Source organism: Mus musculus, chromosome 2 (assembly GCF_000001635.26).
Source record: "Mus musculus strain C57BL/6J chromosome 2, GRCm38.p6 C57BL/6J".
Taxonomy (NCBI): Eukaryota; Metazoa; Chordata; class Mammalia; order Rodentia; family Muridae; genus Mus; species Mus musculus.
In genome coordinates, this window is record NC_000068.7 from 93786137 (window position 1) to 93802941 (window position 16805).

At 48.8% G+C, this 16805-nt stretch overlaps 1 protein-coding gene and 1 pseudogene across 6 annotated transcripts in view; one reads left to right on the forward strand and one right to left on the reverse strand.

The window, feature by feature from the left end:
- The window catches only part of Ext2 (exostosin glycosyltransferase 2), a 126938-nt gene that overhangs the window by 90506 nt on the left and 19627 nt on the right, over window positions 1-16805 (reverse strand). For all 6 annotated transcript variants that reach the window (NM_010163.3, NM_001355075.1, XM_006498733.4 and 3 more), the window contains 3 exons: window positions 12036-12231; window positions 9499-9638; window positions 4874-4967 (listed from right to left, as the gene is read on the reverse strand). In NM_010163.3, coding sequence (NP_034293.2) covers window positions 4874-4967; window positions 9499-9638; window positions 12036-12231 — 430 coding nt within the window. The remainder of the gene's footprint in view (window positions 1-4873; window positions 4968-9498; window positions 9639-12035; window positions 12232-16805) is intronic.
- Gm13818 (predicted gene 13818) lies at window positions 8406-8991 on the forward strand (annotated as a pseudogene).

The window sequence follows — 16805 nt, forward strand, 5'->3', positions numbered from 1 at the left end:
TATACAACACTCAGATCATAGCCTTTCTTTTATATTTATATTCAGTTAGTTTTAATCCACCTCCCCCTCAGTGAGTGCGTGAATGCATGCGTGTGTGTGTGTGTGTGTGTGTGTGTGTGTGTGTGTGATGGGTGCTGTCCCATGTAGCGCAAATGCCTGCACTGTCACTTGAACAAAATGGTCTCTAGAGAACAGCAGTGAGGACTCTGTCCCTTGAGAAGCAAGCAGTTCCTGGCATTGGGGATTTCTCACAGACTTAAATCCCTGGCAGGAAAATTAGTCACTTAAAAGTAGAGGGAGACCCCTGCTGGCGATAACTGTTCCTGCATCTTGTTAAGCTCTTGCTCTAATTCTCTCAGGATAATGTCAGGCCCTGGTGTCAGTTAATGCTGACCTCTCACCTGGCAGGGAGGTAGGAGGCCCAGTGACTGTTTTCTCCACAAAGCACATGCCTAGATTACAAAGGGACCTGAAGCTGCGCTCCTGCTCCTGGGGAGGAGCCACTGAGATGTATGAGCAGCTTTAACACTGCAGTCAAGGTGACGCTCAACTGACAGGTGTACACAGAAGGCAGCCAAGGTGCCGCTCAACTGACAGGTGTACACAGAAGGCAGTCAAGGTGACGCTCAACTGACAGGTGTACACAGAAGGCAGCCAAGGTGACACTCAACTGACAGGTGTACACAGAAGGCAGCCAAGGTGCCGCTCAACTGACAGGTGTACACAGAAGGCAGCCAAGGTGCCGCTCAACTGACAGGTGTACACAGAAGGCAGCCAAGGTGACACTCAACTGACAGGTGTACACAGAAGGAAGCCAGGGTGACGCTCAACTGACAGGTGTACACAGAAGGCAGCCAAGGTGACACTCAACTGACAGGTGTACACAGAAGGAAGCCAGGGTGACGCTCAACTGACAGGTATACACAGAAGGCGAAGGCAGCGTGTGCAGTTACAGAGCAGTGTACACCTTGGTGAGTCTCCCAAAGACCCAAATGTAAAGGCTTGGTCCTCAGATGGTGGCAGTGGAGAGCACTGTGGCCTTTAAGGGGTGAAGTGCAAGGGGTACTCAGAGAGGGCGTGCCCTGAAAGGATGCTGTGGGGCTCAACACCCCCCCCCCATCTTGCTCTCTCATGACCACTTACCCCATCACATGTCCCTACCATTAACATGGGAGACCAAACCAGTGAGCTGACAGACATTAGACGTGAGCCTCCAAACCTTCTTTCTAAGCTCCAGGACATCTTTATAGTGACATGACACTAATACTCTCCAAACTGAGAGGTGACATATTATCAGTGGAACTAGTGGATCTCAACTAAAGCTGACGTTCTCACTAAGGAGAACTTAGGGCAATGACGAGGGATGCTGGAAGCTTTACCGCTTGCAGGAGGGGCAGGAGGCGCAGGTGCGACTGGTGTGTAGCCAGAGCTCAGTTTTGTCAGCCTTTATATGGAACTGGGAAATTAAGCCAAGCTTGTTACCTGGGACCAGTCCAGCTCAGAAATGGGGTTGGGGGAGGGAGGAGACAAAAGAGGCCACTTGGGGAACACGAGCCCTGAGGAAAGGCAGACAGGCTGATGTTACCCTAGAGCACCTGGGACAGTTGGGGAACAGTCCCAGCTAAATGAACTCTGGGAAGCAGGGGAGGGGTGAGAGAGCAGGCAGAGGAGTCCCAGAGCTGATGTGAGGGGAGGGCCCACCAGCAGAAGTCAGGGCCCTTGTGACTTGAGGTACTCAGAGATGACCTCTTAAATATCAGGGCTGGCTGGGAGGGTACTGCTCCTGCCAGAGACAAGCCTTCCACGGAGTTAAATGGCTGTCTAGAACATGCAGGTGACTCAGCTAAGCCTTCATTCCATAGATGATAAAAGGAAAGCTTAGGCCGCTCCGTGCGGGGATGGTCACACAGTTAGCACGATGGAGCCATGGCTCAGCGCAGTGCTCAAACTCAATAACCAAGGAGCAGCGTGCTTTCTGTGCCCTTCCCCTTCCTTCAGGTCATCTCAGCTGTCCCAGTGATGCCATGCCCACCAGTGACAACCTACTGGAAGCCAGGCTTGTCCCAGGCAGGCAGCTCCCACCCTGATCCTGCCGAGCAACTGCACCACACTGTGGGCTGTCAGGGGGCGCTCTGTTCCAGAACATAAGTGATGCCTCTCAGCATGGGGCTGGCAGGGCAGAGGGGAGACTAGACAGAACGGCTCACCTCCCCAGGCCTAGCTTCTTCCTAACATTCCCATAGAAGAATCTTACGTGAGGTGCAATTTTATTTAGTGGATGATTCTATAATTAACCTAGTAAACGAAGATACCATCAGCTAGGGTGTGGAGGCAATGCTTTCCACCCCAGCACACTGGAGGCAGAAGTGGGTGGATCTCTATGAGGCCAAGGCCAGTCTGGCATAGAGTGAGATTCTATCTAGAAATTAAAAATAAATAATTATTAAAAGAGACAAAAAGAACCAAACACCCAGGTTCTTCAGGGGCAGGTTTTCCCCAGTGCTATGGGTTTACGGTGGAGACCTGACAATCTCCAGACAGATTCTCGGATTCACAAAGCTCCGATGAGATCAACAGCAAGTAGTAACAGGAAGCCCAGAACATCCCAGCAAGCACAAGTGGGCTGTGAGAAGCTACCAGCATCAGGAACCTGCAATCTGTTCTCTACTGGGATGGCACGAAGCTCTTCAGAAGGGCTTTCCAGGGCCCACAGGAAGCAGAGCCTGATCTAAGGGTGCAGGCTGGTATTCCACTCAGGAGACCCAGGCCAATCACTGTGTGAGAAGATACTTAGTGGCACTATCGCTTGAAGCCTGTGTTAAAGGCCTGACCCCTGACTGCAGTATGGGGGCAGGGCTTAAAGCTTTCAGGAAGGGAGGGGGTTGCTCAGGTCCCGGGGATGCACCCTTGAAGGACATCGCGGGGCTCTAGCTCTTTCTCTCCTCTCTTCACGCTGTACGAGAAGTGAAACACTCTGCTCAGCTCTGTACTCCACTGTGACCTGACATCCCTCTACCCAGCAACAAGTCCACCTAGCCATAGGCCAGACTCTGCGGAACTATAAGCCCAATCAAGCCTTTCCTCTTTGTAATGTAATTATCTCCAGTATTTGTCAGAGTGAATGAAAAATTACTAATACAACACCAAAGTACAAAAGGTGGGACCAGGTGCAGCCGTTTTCCTTCTCCTAAATCCCTGGATGCTGTAAAGCAGTGGGAGGCGGGGTACCCCGGAGGGCTGAGCAGAGCAAAGGTGGACAAACAGCAGGGCAGGCTGAGGACACACTTAGGAAGCAGGTAGCTCTCCATCCTCTCATGCCACAGCTGGGGGACTGCCTGACTTCATCCAGATAGCCTGCTCTCTGGCCACTTGGCCAAGGGTGAGGAGCCAGGCTGAAAGCATGGGCTGCATGCAGAGAGCCTCCTGTGTATGCGTGTGCATGTCTGTATGTGTGTGTGTGTGTGTGTGTGTGTGTGTGTGTCTGTGTGTATGTGTCTGTGTGTGTGTGTGCACGTGTGTGTATGTGTGTGTGTGTGTGTCTATGTGTGTGTCTGTGTGTGTGTGTCTGTGTGTCTGTGTGTGTCTGTGTGTGTGTGTGTGTCTGTGTATGTGTGTCTGTGTGTGTGTGTCTGTGTATGTGTCTCTATGTGTGTGTGTGTGTGTGTCTGTGTGTGTGTGTGTCTGTGTGTGTGTCTGTGTGTATGCGTGTGCATGTGTGTGTGTGTGCATGTGTGTGTCTGTGTGTGTGTGTGTCTGTGTGTGTCTCTGTGTGTGTGTGTCTCTGTGTGTGTGTGTGTGTCTGTGTGTGTGTGTTATATGTGTAGAGGCTAGAGGTCTACATCAGGTCTTTCCTTGATCCCTCCCTACCTTTATGTAGCTCTGCATTTCTTCATTTGAGACAAGGTCTCTCTAACCTTAAGCCTCACTAGAATGAGCGTCAGGGATCTGCCTGTGCCCACCTCACCAGCACTAGAGTTATGGGTGTGTGTCTCCAAGCCTGGTTTAGTACATGAGTCCTAAGAATACACACTCAGCTCCTCATGCTTGCAGTGACAAGCATTCTACTGACTGAGCCATCCTTCCGGCTCATGCAGATAATTCTAATAAAGATTAAAACATTAAAAATCCATACAAAGACAAAGACACAGAAAGACAATCCCAGCACTGCGTTCAGGGCCACCGTTTAAATGTAACTTGCTTGGCACTGAAGCCTGGTCAGACTCCTTTAGGAGAGAAAGCAATGAGACGGAATGGGGACCCATGAATAGGATGGTGGCGCTATCCAGGCAGCCAGAGAACTGCCCAGGGAAGGGTCAAAGGGTAAGGAGAGGTCTGCAGAGGGAGGCAGGAAAACCGTGAACCAGGAATGAGACCATTTGTCACAAACACTGTCTTCCTTAGGACACAGCCAAACAAACGTGCTACCCTGCTTCCCTGGCTGTCTTGCTCAGTCATCTGCCATCACCTGGTACCCTGAAATCACAGCAGGGTCCACAGCACAGCCTAAACCCATCATTAATCTAAACTAGTGGTTCTCAACCTACCTAATGCTGTGACCCCTTAATACAGTTAGTTCCCCATGTTGTGGTGACCACTAACCATAAAATTATTTTGTTGCTACTTCATAACTATAATTTTGCTACTGTTATGAATAGTAATGTAAATATCCGATATCTGATATGTGACCCCAAAGGAGCTGTACCCCACAGGTTGAGAACCACTAATCTAATCCTTACTTGAAGCAACTGGCCTAATTGTCCCGCCCTGATAGCTGATATGATGCACTTGGCTGAAGGCCCTCTGTACCCAAGCCACTGTCCAAGTGGCAGCCCTCTGTCCCTCCCCAGCCAGGTGTCTCAGCTCAGCCTCTTACCTGTCTCTGCATCTCTTCAATCTGCCTCTGTGGGATGTTCTGCAGGATGCTGTACACATCTGACATCTTTTCCTCTGGAACGACCACAGATGCCCTGGAGACAACAGCACTATTACATGTGCACAGCCCTTTTCAGAAAACAACACTTTATGCTGTCCTATTTCCATCTCACAGCAGAAAGCCCAAAGCTCCTTCAGTTGTGCATCTTTCTCTGTCTGCTCTGTCCTCCCTGGCATCACTGTCACCAACCATGACAACTTCTGTCCTGCCACAGGGCCTTTGCATGATGCAAAAATGATGCCTCCCGGTCTATCCTTCCTTACCCTTCTTAGTGCTTACTGAATTAACAACTAGCCCCCCAACCCACCCATTTAGCTTCTACACAAATCCATCCACTGATTTAGCACTTACTTATGACAGACCTACTATGCACTGGGAACTGACAATTCAACAGAGAACGTCAGAAGAAAATGAGGGGTGAACAGGGCATGAGAAGGCCTGTGGGAAGAGAGCTTCAGGCACAGGGCTAATGAGTGAAAGGCCAAGGAAGCATCGTGCTGGGCATGGTCCAGGAACAGCTTGCTAGGAGGCCCCTGTGGCTGCCACAGAGTAAACAGGATGGAGAGAACGTGAGCCAAGCAGAGAGGGGGAGGGTGGGTTGTAGTGAGGCACACACGGGACCTTGGAGGCCACAGAGGACTCAGTGCTGAGACGGGAAACCACTAGGAGGTGGAGGCAAAGTCCTGAGAAGCCGATTAAGCTCCACAGGCCATGCAGTCTATGGGTCAGTAAGTGACAGGAAGCAGGCGCAGGAGCAGGAAGAAGGACTGAGCCCCTGCAGAGGTGGCAGAGCTGCACAGAAGAGAAGCTGCAGAGAGGCAGGGCCTTCCTTTGCCCCATACCACACAGGAGTCACTCACAGACTTGGAATAAGGATAGAGAAAGGGAGACTGGCATGGACTTCCAGAAGCGCAGGGTGCTGTGCAGCCAAACCTAGCTCACTAAGACCTAGCTCACACTCCGCCCACTAGGTGAGTCCACCCACTGCTGTACCCAGAGCACTCATCACGTGGCCTGCACACAGCCAGGACTTCATGGATAAGTGATTGTAAGTAAATAAATACGTAAATGATTTCTGCAACAGAGACAGAGTGACGAACTAAAAGGATGAATTAATCTGCCATCATTTCAAAGTCAGCCAGTAAGAGCTGGTTGTCTGATATCAGAGCCCTGACTCCAGCGTCCTCCTGCTGTTCACCCATAACTCAGCACTGAGCTGACCCTGATCTGTAGCTATCCTCTCACAGCCACTACATCACCCCTCTCCAAGGCCCTCACCAAGTCTCACCGTGCTAGCACCACCCAGCCAGAGTCTAGCAGTTACATCACAGCAGCTGGGAACCAGTGTCTCTGCTCTCCCATCAGTAAGGAGGGAACAGAGGCCTGACCTCACTCTTGGAGACCCTGTGGCTGACTGTGACCAGGAGAGTTTAAAAGAAATGCCCCCGTAGGCTCAGATTTTGAACGCTAGGTTCAACGGTGGTGCCGTTTGGGGAGTTTAAGGGGGAAGTGCAGCCTTGCTGGAGTATGCTCTGGGGCTGGGGGAGAGTCCATGGCCCCTCCTGCTTCCAGCTCTGCTCTGCCTTGTGCCTTTGGTTGAAGATATGATCTCTCAGCATTCTGTCTTGCTGCCATGCCCAGCCACCACTAATGGCCTCTTACCTTCTAGAACAGCAGTTCTGAACCTGTGGGTCACAACCCTGGAGGGGTTGAACAACCCTTTCACTGGGGTTGCACATCAGATATCTTACATATCAGATATTTACAATTGTATATTTTGAGAGCTTTGGTAGCAAAATTAAAGTTATGAGGTAGCAACAAAAATAATTTTATGGTTGGGGTCACCACAACATAATGAACTGTATTAAGGAAGTATTAATTGCATTAGGAAGGTTGAGAACTATAAGCCAAAAACCCCTTTCTTCTGTAAGTTGCTTTAGGTCAGGGTATCTTATCACAGGAACAGAAAACTAATTACTACAGTACTGGCAAACAGCAGGTGCTCAATAAATGCTTTCCTGCGTGGATAAATGCTGGCAGCAGCTCCTCACGCCCCTAAGATTATAGAAGGACTTCATGCTTCTTCAAGTAGGCAGGCTCCTGCTCCTTTCTGGGTCCGCACAGCCCTCTACCCTCTACCCGTGCATCTGCTAAGGTTACACGGGTTGGCCATGCCAACTCAAAACTCCAAGACCCAAAATGCTTCCCAGTCTGGTGTGTCGATCACCAGTGTGACACCGATGTGGGACATGTACACCACAAGACTCTGTTTCAGGCACAGAGTTATTAAACCTCTCATGTGATTTACTTGGAGGCCGCCTGCATGAGCAGCCTATGGATATGAGTTTCATATTTACATTTGGTTCCCTCCACAAGAGGCATCATTCCATGCATGTAGATATTCCAAAATCCACACCAATCCACAGTCCAAAACACTCTGGCCCCAGCATTTCACATAAAGGATGCGGGACCTGAATCCTGCTGTTCTTCCCCACTAGATTCCAGCCTCCTCAGGAGGAGAAACGATCCTATTATTAGACTATAAAATGCTATCATATTAACAGGAGCCTTTCTGATAAATGTAATGTGAATGATAAGTCAGCCAATTAGTGCCATTTAAGTTGTTCAAATGTCCTTGCTATTGTACTTGGATAAATTATCATAAAGAGTTGGTAGAGAAGAAAGCAATTAAATATTTGTGGCAACTTCAATAGTCTTCCACCAAAGTCTTGTGGAAATACCAGAGGGCAACTCCTGTGAATATATCCAAGCAGAATTTGCGTTTGTCCGTCTGTCCTGGAATCTCCGAGCTTTCTGGAGGCAGAGTCTCCCCACTAGCAGCCAGTGGACTGGACTGGATGCCTGGGCGCGTCCATACAGAACCCCTGGAATAAGTCAGGTCAGACACTCTCCAGCTGTCCAGACTGCACCGCCCAGGGGTAGCTGCCTTATGGAGTCGGGTGTGAGCATCTTAGGTGTAAGCAGTCAGTCTCTGCAATCACTCAGCACTGCACAAGTTAACATGTAAATTAAGGGGCAAAGCAAGGATTCAGTACGACTTTGTTTACAAAAACAGCCAGCCTGTGGGTTCGGCCCACTGGACTCTGAATGGCTCTAGGCCCATGTGCTAAGTCTGACGGGAGACACTGCAGTGAGGCTGGAGTAATGGCAGCTGGGGACATGCAGCCTAGGCCTAGTCCCAGGGTATCTTCCCTTGAGGAATATTTGCATGAACATAACTTGGGACTTCAGTCTAAACATGAAGATTTGTTTATGTCCTGTGCATGTTACACATGCAAACTCAATGTACAGTATACCTTTTCATGCTAACTTCAGTGGCTATAAAATGTTCAAACTTCAATATATTCCAAATGTATGGACGATTTGGGGAAGGACAGCAGGGCAATGAGCGGCTGTTCCCTGGAGGACTAGAGGGCTGTGCCCCAGCACATGAGCTCAGTGCTGGCGACAGAATCCTCTTGGCCAGTCACAAGCTCTGAAGAACTGTGCCAAGCCAGCAGACCAGGTTCAAGGCCTTTGTCACTATTGGGGACTATATTGGTCATGTTGATCGTGGTATTAAGAGCCCAAAGGAAGTTGCCACTGCCATCTGAGGGGCCATCAGCTTGGCCAAGCTATCCATCATCCTTGTGGGGAGAGGCTACTCGGGGAACAAGATTGGCAAGCCCACACTGTTCCATGCAAGATGACAGACCACTGTGGCTCTATGTTGATGTGCCTCATCCCTGCCCCTAGAGGCACTGGCATTGTCTCCGCTCCCGTGCCCAAGAAGCTGCTGCTGAGGATGGCTGGTATAGATGACTGCTACACTTCAGCCAGAGGCTTCTCTGCTGCCACCTTTCATGCCATCTCCAAGACCTACAGCTACCTGCCCCCTGACCTCTAGAAAAAGGCTGTGTTCACCAAGTCTCTTTATCAGGAACTCACTGATCATCTTGTGAAAACCCACACCAGAGTCTCCCAGAGGACGCAGGCTCCAGCTGTGCCTATCACATACGGGTTTTTATGCAAGAAAAATAAAATGAATTAAGTCTGCTAAAAAGAAGAAGAGGAGGAGGAGGAAGAAGAAGAAGAAGGAAAGGAGGAAGAGTAGGAAGAGGAGGAGGAAGAAGAGGAAGATGAAGATGAGGAAGAGGAAGAAGAGGAGGAGGAAGATGAGGAGGAAGAGGAGAAGGTGGAACTACTGTGCCAAGCAGTATGTACAGCGCTCGCACAGCTGTGGTCATTCTCAAGGTCATGTGTTTCTCTTAAATAATGGGCTTCATTATGTCACTCTCATGCACAAGTCCCAGGTACTTTGATCTTATATCTACCACCTCCATGACTGTGAGCTGTTGCATAAAGCCAAGTGTGGAACTGTATACCTGTGACATTCTTGACAGTGCTCAAGAGCTTCAGGCTTTGAATGTCTCTGACTTACAAGTTAGGCACACTCAACCTGAAGTTAGTTCTCAAACCTAGGCATGCATCACAATGATCTGAGAGACCTTTCTTTCCAATATTGGCCAAGCCACCAGCTACAGTTCACTAGATGGTACACCTACCTCTTCCAGTCCAGAACTTCAGAGAAAGGCAGAATATAAGAGTCTGCAATGACAACTGGGACACAGCCAGCCTGTAGGACATCGCTCAGCACCGCCTGGCCCAGCCGAGCTCCTCGAAGGACCGTACAAAAAGTAGCCTCCTGCAGCAACACAAGAGAGGCTGAGGGTTAGCAAGCAGGCCTTGGATCCTTGAGCATTATGCCATTCCCCAAGGATTAAAGCTACGCAGTGCCGAGGCATCTAGGACCGGTCAGCTGACCTCACATCTGTGACGAAGGAAACACTCAGCTGCCTGCAGAGCTCCCCACCTTAACTTTTGAGTACAACCCCAGTGCCACTGGGACTAGTGTTCTGCACATGTTCAGAGCCAGCATCAGTCTTCCTCTGGTCAGATGATGACACCAGGTCCTGCAGACTGGCTTCCAGTAGTGCTGATGAACTGTGTACACACGCGTGGCCTGTGGTCTCAACTCTGCCAAGCCCCAACTTCAGCCCACCCTGCAATGGGGCAGGAAGGTCCAAACTCTCTGTCCTCCTTTGAGTCACCAAGGCCCTTGCAGTGTTTGCCTCTAGAAGGAATTCATTAAAGGCACACAGCCTTGATTAGGCATTAAAATGATAAGTTCTATCTAGAAACAAAAAGTCCAACAAAAGTGAACTCTCAAAAAAAAAAAAATCTCTTCTTCAGCCAGGTGATGGTGGCACATGCCTTTAATCCAGCACTTGGGAGGCGGAGGTGGAGGCAGAGGTAGGGGCGGATGGATCTCTTGAGTTCGAGGCCAGCTTTCTCTACAGAGTGAGTTCCAGGATAGCCAAGGCTACATAGAGAAACCCTGTTTCAAAACAAACAACAACAAAACCACCACCAACAAGAACCTCTTCCTCGTCCATTCATCTTATTCTCAATGTGGGGAATGCTGGGAACACGGAAACTGTACAGAGAAAGCACAGGTGCCACGGGCACTGCGCCCCAGAATGAGACCCTGAGACCCTATTTCTCTTACTCCCAGGTTCCCCACTTTCTGTCTCTTCGAGAGGAAATGAAAGGATGAAGAAAGGAAACATAACTTCATCTTTAAAGTCAGGAGGAAAAAGCCAGGCAAAGTGGCTCCTATCGGTAATCTCAGAATTTGAGAAGATGAGGCAGGGGGAGAGTGAGTTTAAGGCCTACATGGGCTACATAGCAAAGCTATTTTTGTTTTTTGGTTTTTTTTTTTTTAGATATCCTGTTGCCCCTTCCCACCCCAACACAAAGTAAATGACATTTAAAAAAAGGAAATTCTATCTTAAAACTGATTCCTGAGCCACATGACGGTTCTACTGGGGCTGGTAAGATGGCTCAGCCAATGGAGACACCTCCTGCCCTGCCCGGCCTGATGACCTAAGTTTGACCCAGATACCCACAGGGTGGGAGGAGCACGGCAACTCGGCACAGTTGTCCTCTGACCTCCACATACTGCACTGTGGCATGTGCATGTGTACATGCAACACACATTTACATACATGTTCACACTAAACAGTTCCATAAAAATTTTCGTTTAAAAATAAATAACATTATGGAAAGGGAAAGGTTGAAAAAAAGAAAGATGAGAAAGTCAGTGTTGCAGCACCTCTGGATTTGATACAGAAGAACAGCGGCTGAGGGGTGAGTGAGACATGCACAGTGCCTGGACTGCCGAGACGCCGCGGCCAGATGTGGACACACGCGGATCGCTCTTCCTGTCCAGACAAAGGTTACTATAAACACCGACTGCATCTCCACCACTACCAGCCAGAAACTCCAGAGGGAGGCAGTACTTCCTGAGAGAGTATTTTAACAACTTCAGGGTGGGCCAGCTCTCTGGAGATTAAAAAAAAAATTAGCAAATACATAAATATATAAAAATTACCTCATCTCCTTGATAGTTCTTGAACCAACGTGTCTCGATTTTAATGGCGTAAGTGAGCAGGGCTGTGACTATCCTTTCCTGGCACCATGCCCTAGAATGTCAAACATTCTGCCTACAACAGTCCCCAAGGGCGTTGTCTGTGATGGAAGTGCAGTGTGTGCTGTGGGTGACACGATGCCCCACAGCAAGAGCACTCAGAGCAGGCCTGAGTGCCCAGGGAAAGCCAGGCATCCCCTGTGGGCTGTCGTCGTCTAGAGATGCAACGGGTCGCCTTACAGAAGCTCACATCTGTACCAGCCATCAACACGGGGTAAAAGCAAGAAACATGTGTGCTCCTAGCCTATACAGCTTCTTAGAATTCTAGAGTATTTGCATTTTTGAAGTACAGTGAGTATCGAAAAGGATACTTTACAGAGCAAGCAGCCCCACACAACATAAACACCTCATTCACTCAGGTTCCCCGTGGTCCACCCCTCCAGTGAGGAGTTGCATCTTCTCCCCTGGGGTGATACCCCAGTTACTTATGGGAAGCAGCTCCTGGGACGGAGTCAGTTTCACTCCATGGCAGCAGGCAGCGATCCCCTCTCCCACTCCCCACGCCTCCCCACACCCACCGCCCGAGCCTGGCAAGCTCCGAGTGGCACTCACCTGCAGCACTTGGGGGTAATCGAAGACCTGGTGCTGGTGGCAGCGCTTTCGCACGGACAGGACGCCCTCCGAGAGATTGGTGCATTTGTCCAAGACTAACACTGACTCTTGGTGTTTGGCCTGGAGGGCTTCTAGTTCCTCTCTGTACTCAGGGTGGATGGCCATCTGAGAGGACAGTAGGAAGTAGCGCCGGGGACTAGAGGGGAGAAGAAAAGGTAGTTGGTCAGGTCAGACAAAGTTTAACACTGGACTTCCAGCAACAGGTATTTGCTGGCTGGTCTCAACATATACCATTCATTTTCAAAATTATACTATACCACACTACTGGATATTTAAAACATTATATACTATATAAGAACAAGGTATGGGTCACTTGCATTCTGAAATATGAAATCACAAAATTTTTCTTTATGCAAAAGCTCTCTTTCTATTTTTTTTTCTTTTTGTCGTTTTGAGACAGGGTCTCTCTATGTGGTCCTGACTGGCCTAGAACTTCCTCTGTAAACCAGATGGCCTCAATCTCACAGATATCTGCAGAGGCCTCCTGAGTGCTGAGATTAAAGGTGTGTGCAACCATGCCCAGCAGAAACAGTTCTCAATATGTGAAACATGCTCATGGCGTGCTACCCCTCAGCACATGCTCTAACACAGGTGTGTACACACAGAGGGAACAGGCTGATTGCTTGACAGAACGATGAAACGTCATTACATCCTTCATTACACCTGAGTCTGGGTCTCAGGAGACACTGAAGGCTGGCTGCATTCTCCAAATGGGTAAAGGGAGACCCCTTGATGGGTGGCAGTGTCATACAGCATATCACACAATCGCAGCAACAGCATACCTATGCAGGGTAGGGACTCTGCGACAAGTTTTTATCCCCAAAGCCACGTGGGCCGGAGAAGAAGCTAAAAACCAGAAATGGAAAACAAGCAATAACAACAAAAACTATCCTTACCACCACATAGGACCTATCTCAACATTTAGGCAGGAAGGATGCAGAAAGAAACCAGAATAAAGAAAGACACCAAAGGTTCAGTGCTTTGCAGGTCTCCAAAGACACAAAAATGGAAGCATGGGACACATGTTAAATGTCCCAGATACTCAGGAGGCTGAAGCAGGAGGTGACTGATCATGGGCCTTCAAGCTCATCAACAGATTAGTCCATGTGTAGATTTATGATCCATGAATTATAGAGAGAGTTACTTAGTGAGTAAAGGTGCTTGCCACCAAGCCCATAGACCTAGGCTAAATCCCTGGAATCCACAGAGTAGGAAGAGAGAACTGACTCTCAGTAAGTATCCTCTTATTGCCACATTTGCACTGTGGCACATACCACACACACACACACACACACACACACACACACACACACACACACACACAGAGAGAGAGAGAGAGAGAGAGACAGAGAGAGAGAGAGAAACACAACGCAGTCAGTGATTTGATGGGTTCCGGGAGGCAGTGGAAACGTTAGGAGGGTTCCATTAGATGAAGCCTGTGGCTGGGGTGTGCCTAAGGTACATGATCTGCCTCTGGCCCTTCCTCGTTCTTCCAGCTGTCCTGGTTGCTACGGGATAAGCAGCTTTGCTCCACCACACATTCACAGCACCATGGTGTCCTGCTTCAGCAGAGGTCCCAAAGCGAGTGGACCACGCATGGACTGAAGCTGCTGAAACCACAAGTTGCCCCTTCCCCAATGCAAACCAGACTGGAGAGTCCAGAAGGCTGCTATCAAAGGGATATGGGAGACTGGACAGTGCTTCCCCAGGTTAGATGCCTACAGTACAGAGCGAAAGACACAGGGAGGGGCTCTGAAGGCCAGGAGATCACCACCAGTGAGAAAATGCGTATAAAGCAGGTTCTGAGAAAATGGACCCCCCACCCCACCCCTGCTCACACTGAAAGCAATGCAGTGCCACATACACCCTGCTCAAACAGGTACACGTCAGGGAAGACTCAAGAGCTGTGTGTTCTGCACACAGTCCTGTGAATGTGTCTTTCCTAACTGCAGAGAACCTTAGACACATACCCACAGCAAAGGAACACTCACTGCAACTGAGGTTACCCTCTCTGAGCACAAATCTTTGGGCTCATAGTTCACATTGGTGAGGAAAGGCATTCAGAACAGAGAATCAAAATGGTTAGATACAGAGGATTGTGGAAGCCAGAAGGAAGCTGTGACTATGGAAGGCCAGGCCAGAATGGCCCTGCAGTACTGGATGGAGGTGGAGCCAAGTGTGATAGTACACACCACACCAGTAATCCCAGCACAAAGGAGCTGAGGCAGAAAGGTGGCAAGTTCAAGGCCAGCCTGAACTACATAGTAAGAACCTTCTCTCAAAATTCTATAAACCTAGAGCTGGAGCGGAGAGGGACTGAGGCATTGAAGTGTCCGTCACACAAGGATTGGGGCCTGGGTTAATCCCCAGAGTCACTAGTGGTGACAGCACAGGCCTGTGTGTGCTCCCAGAGGACCTCTGCAGCTGAGCCAGCCAGCCTAGCATAATTAATTACTCCAGGTTACTCAAGAAGGTAGACACCATTCCTGAGGATGACACCCAAGGTCACCTCTGGCACGCATGCACATGTATGCATGCAAGCTCACATCCACACAAACACATACACAGGCCCAGTGCTATACAGATTCGGAGATAAACAGCTGTTACTATGTGGTTCTCAAAGGAGGACAGGATTTCACTGTTGCACTGCTTGGAAGGTGAAGGCCCACCAGAGCTCTGCTCACTACACCCCACAACCCTGCCCAGTACAGATGTGCAGATGTGAGCAGGACTCTAAGCAGGTTCCCCTGCCTGTATGCTGCCTTTCTCCGATCCATCGGGACTGGGCCCACTTTAAACTTAGCAAAAATTTCAGGTAGATTTGCTTTTCTTCTGAGGACTAAAGTTAGCTGTGACTCTCATGTTTCCTCTCAGCCGAATCATGCTGAGAATTCGATGTCTCCCTCAAAAACAAGGGTTGTAAAGTCCTGATTTAGTTCTTTTTAGAAGGAAAATGACAAGAATTCCAGCTAGTTCCACACGGCTGTGAGAAGCAGCTATCAATAGCAACAAGTCTCATTTTTCCCATTGAAAAAGCTTTAAAATAAAAACAAAACCAGCGTCGCTCTGCTGGACAGCCCCCAGGAGATGTGGGAAATCCCTGAGAAACACCTCTCACAGAGGGAGGACCCCAGCATGCTGCCGCCAGGGCCCCTCCCTGCCTTCCCCAGGGAAGAGGACCATGAAGCCAAAGACTGTCTTCACTTTTAGTCTTTGGAGGGATAAAGAGGAGTGTCCTTTATAAAAGCGCAGCTCTGTGGTAGCCAGGGAGGTGAGCCCTTGGCTTTCTGGGGCTACCATGAAGACAGTAGAGTCTCTCACGGGTTACTGAACCACAGAATTTTAAAACTAATTGCAACCTCAAGTGATCTTAAATTCCATATAGTCATAAATAAAAATCAAAAAGATCAAATTACTAGGAAATACAATGACAGTGAAAATCTCCAAAACTGATCATCTTAAAGTGGTCTCCGGCATTTCAGTGCGTGCCCACTGCTGGGCTTCAGTGTTTTCATCCTTGGGTTGAATCTGGAGTGATGATGGAGTCCTGAGCCAACGGGACACCAGCCAGATGAAGACACAGGGCCATCACAGTGAGCTAAGGAAAGGACACGCAGCAGACTAGTCCTCACAGTCTCAGGGCTGGGCCCAGTGCTTCTCATGTTTCTCAGCCACAGCCTGAGGATGTTTGGGGCCATTTACTCTCTGTGGTGGTGGGATCCTGTGCAGAGGGGCTAGCATGGCAGACCTGCTGCCATCGGGTGAAAGTTCTGTTGGGTTGGCTTCTTGACTGGTGTCTGGGAACTTGGACTGGAGATGGTTCCCATCACCCACAGAACTGGTAAGAGAGGTTCACTGTGCCCAAAACATACAAACAAGACTGTATGTGCCAGGCAGGCCAGCCTATCCCATGCTACATTGACGTGCCAAATTGAAGATCCTGGGTACATGACAAAAACTTGCTTGCTCTACAGGAACCCAGTGGCCCACACAGACCACCCATCCAGAATGTAACCAGATCCTGCCTTGGAACAGGGTGCTGAAGTACAGCAGCTTTCCTAGCCTCTGAAGGCTCTATGAGAACTGTTTGTGAAGAGTTGGGGATTTTAGTACATGCCTGTAATCCTAGCACTTGGAAGGCAGAGTTGGGAGACTTGCACAAGTTCAAGGCCAGACTAGTCTGTAAAGTGAATTCCAGGCCAGCCTGAACTATAGAATAAGAACCTCTCTTAAAAGAATTATCTGTAAAGTGTGCATAGAGGCCCACACCTCTAATCCTAGCAGGTATAAAAGAAAGATTATAAACTGAAAGCCAGCCTGGACTACATAGTGAAACTCTTTCAAAAAAGTAAGGGCTACAAATGTGTAGGTCTGTGGCAGAACTTGTCTAGTGTACAAAAGGCCTTGGGTTCAATCCCAAACCCTGTAGGGGGAAAAAAAGGCAAAGAATTTCTTTAATATTTTCATTTTGATAATTAAAATAGTATATGAATAGTTTTATTTTGTTCACATTTAATGATGAATATTAATTTAAAAACATTAATACCTGCTAAGGTTTAAACATTCCTAACAAAATTTATGCTGACAATTTTATGTTTTTGTTTTTTGTTTTTCTGTTTTTTGTTTTTGTTGACAGGGTTTCTCTGTGTATCCCTGGATGTCCTAAAACTCACTCTAGACCAGGCTGGCCACTAACTCAGAGATCTGTCT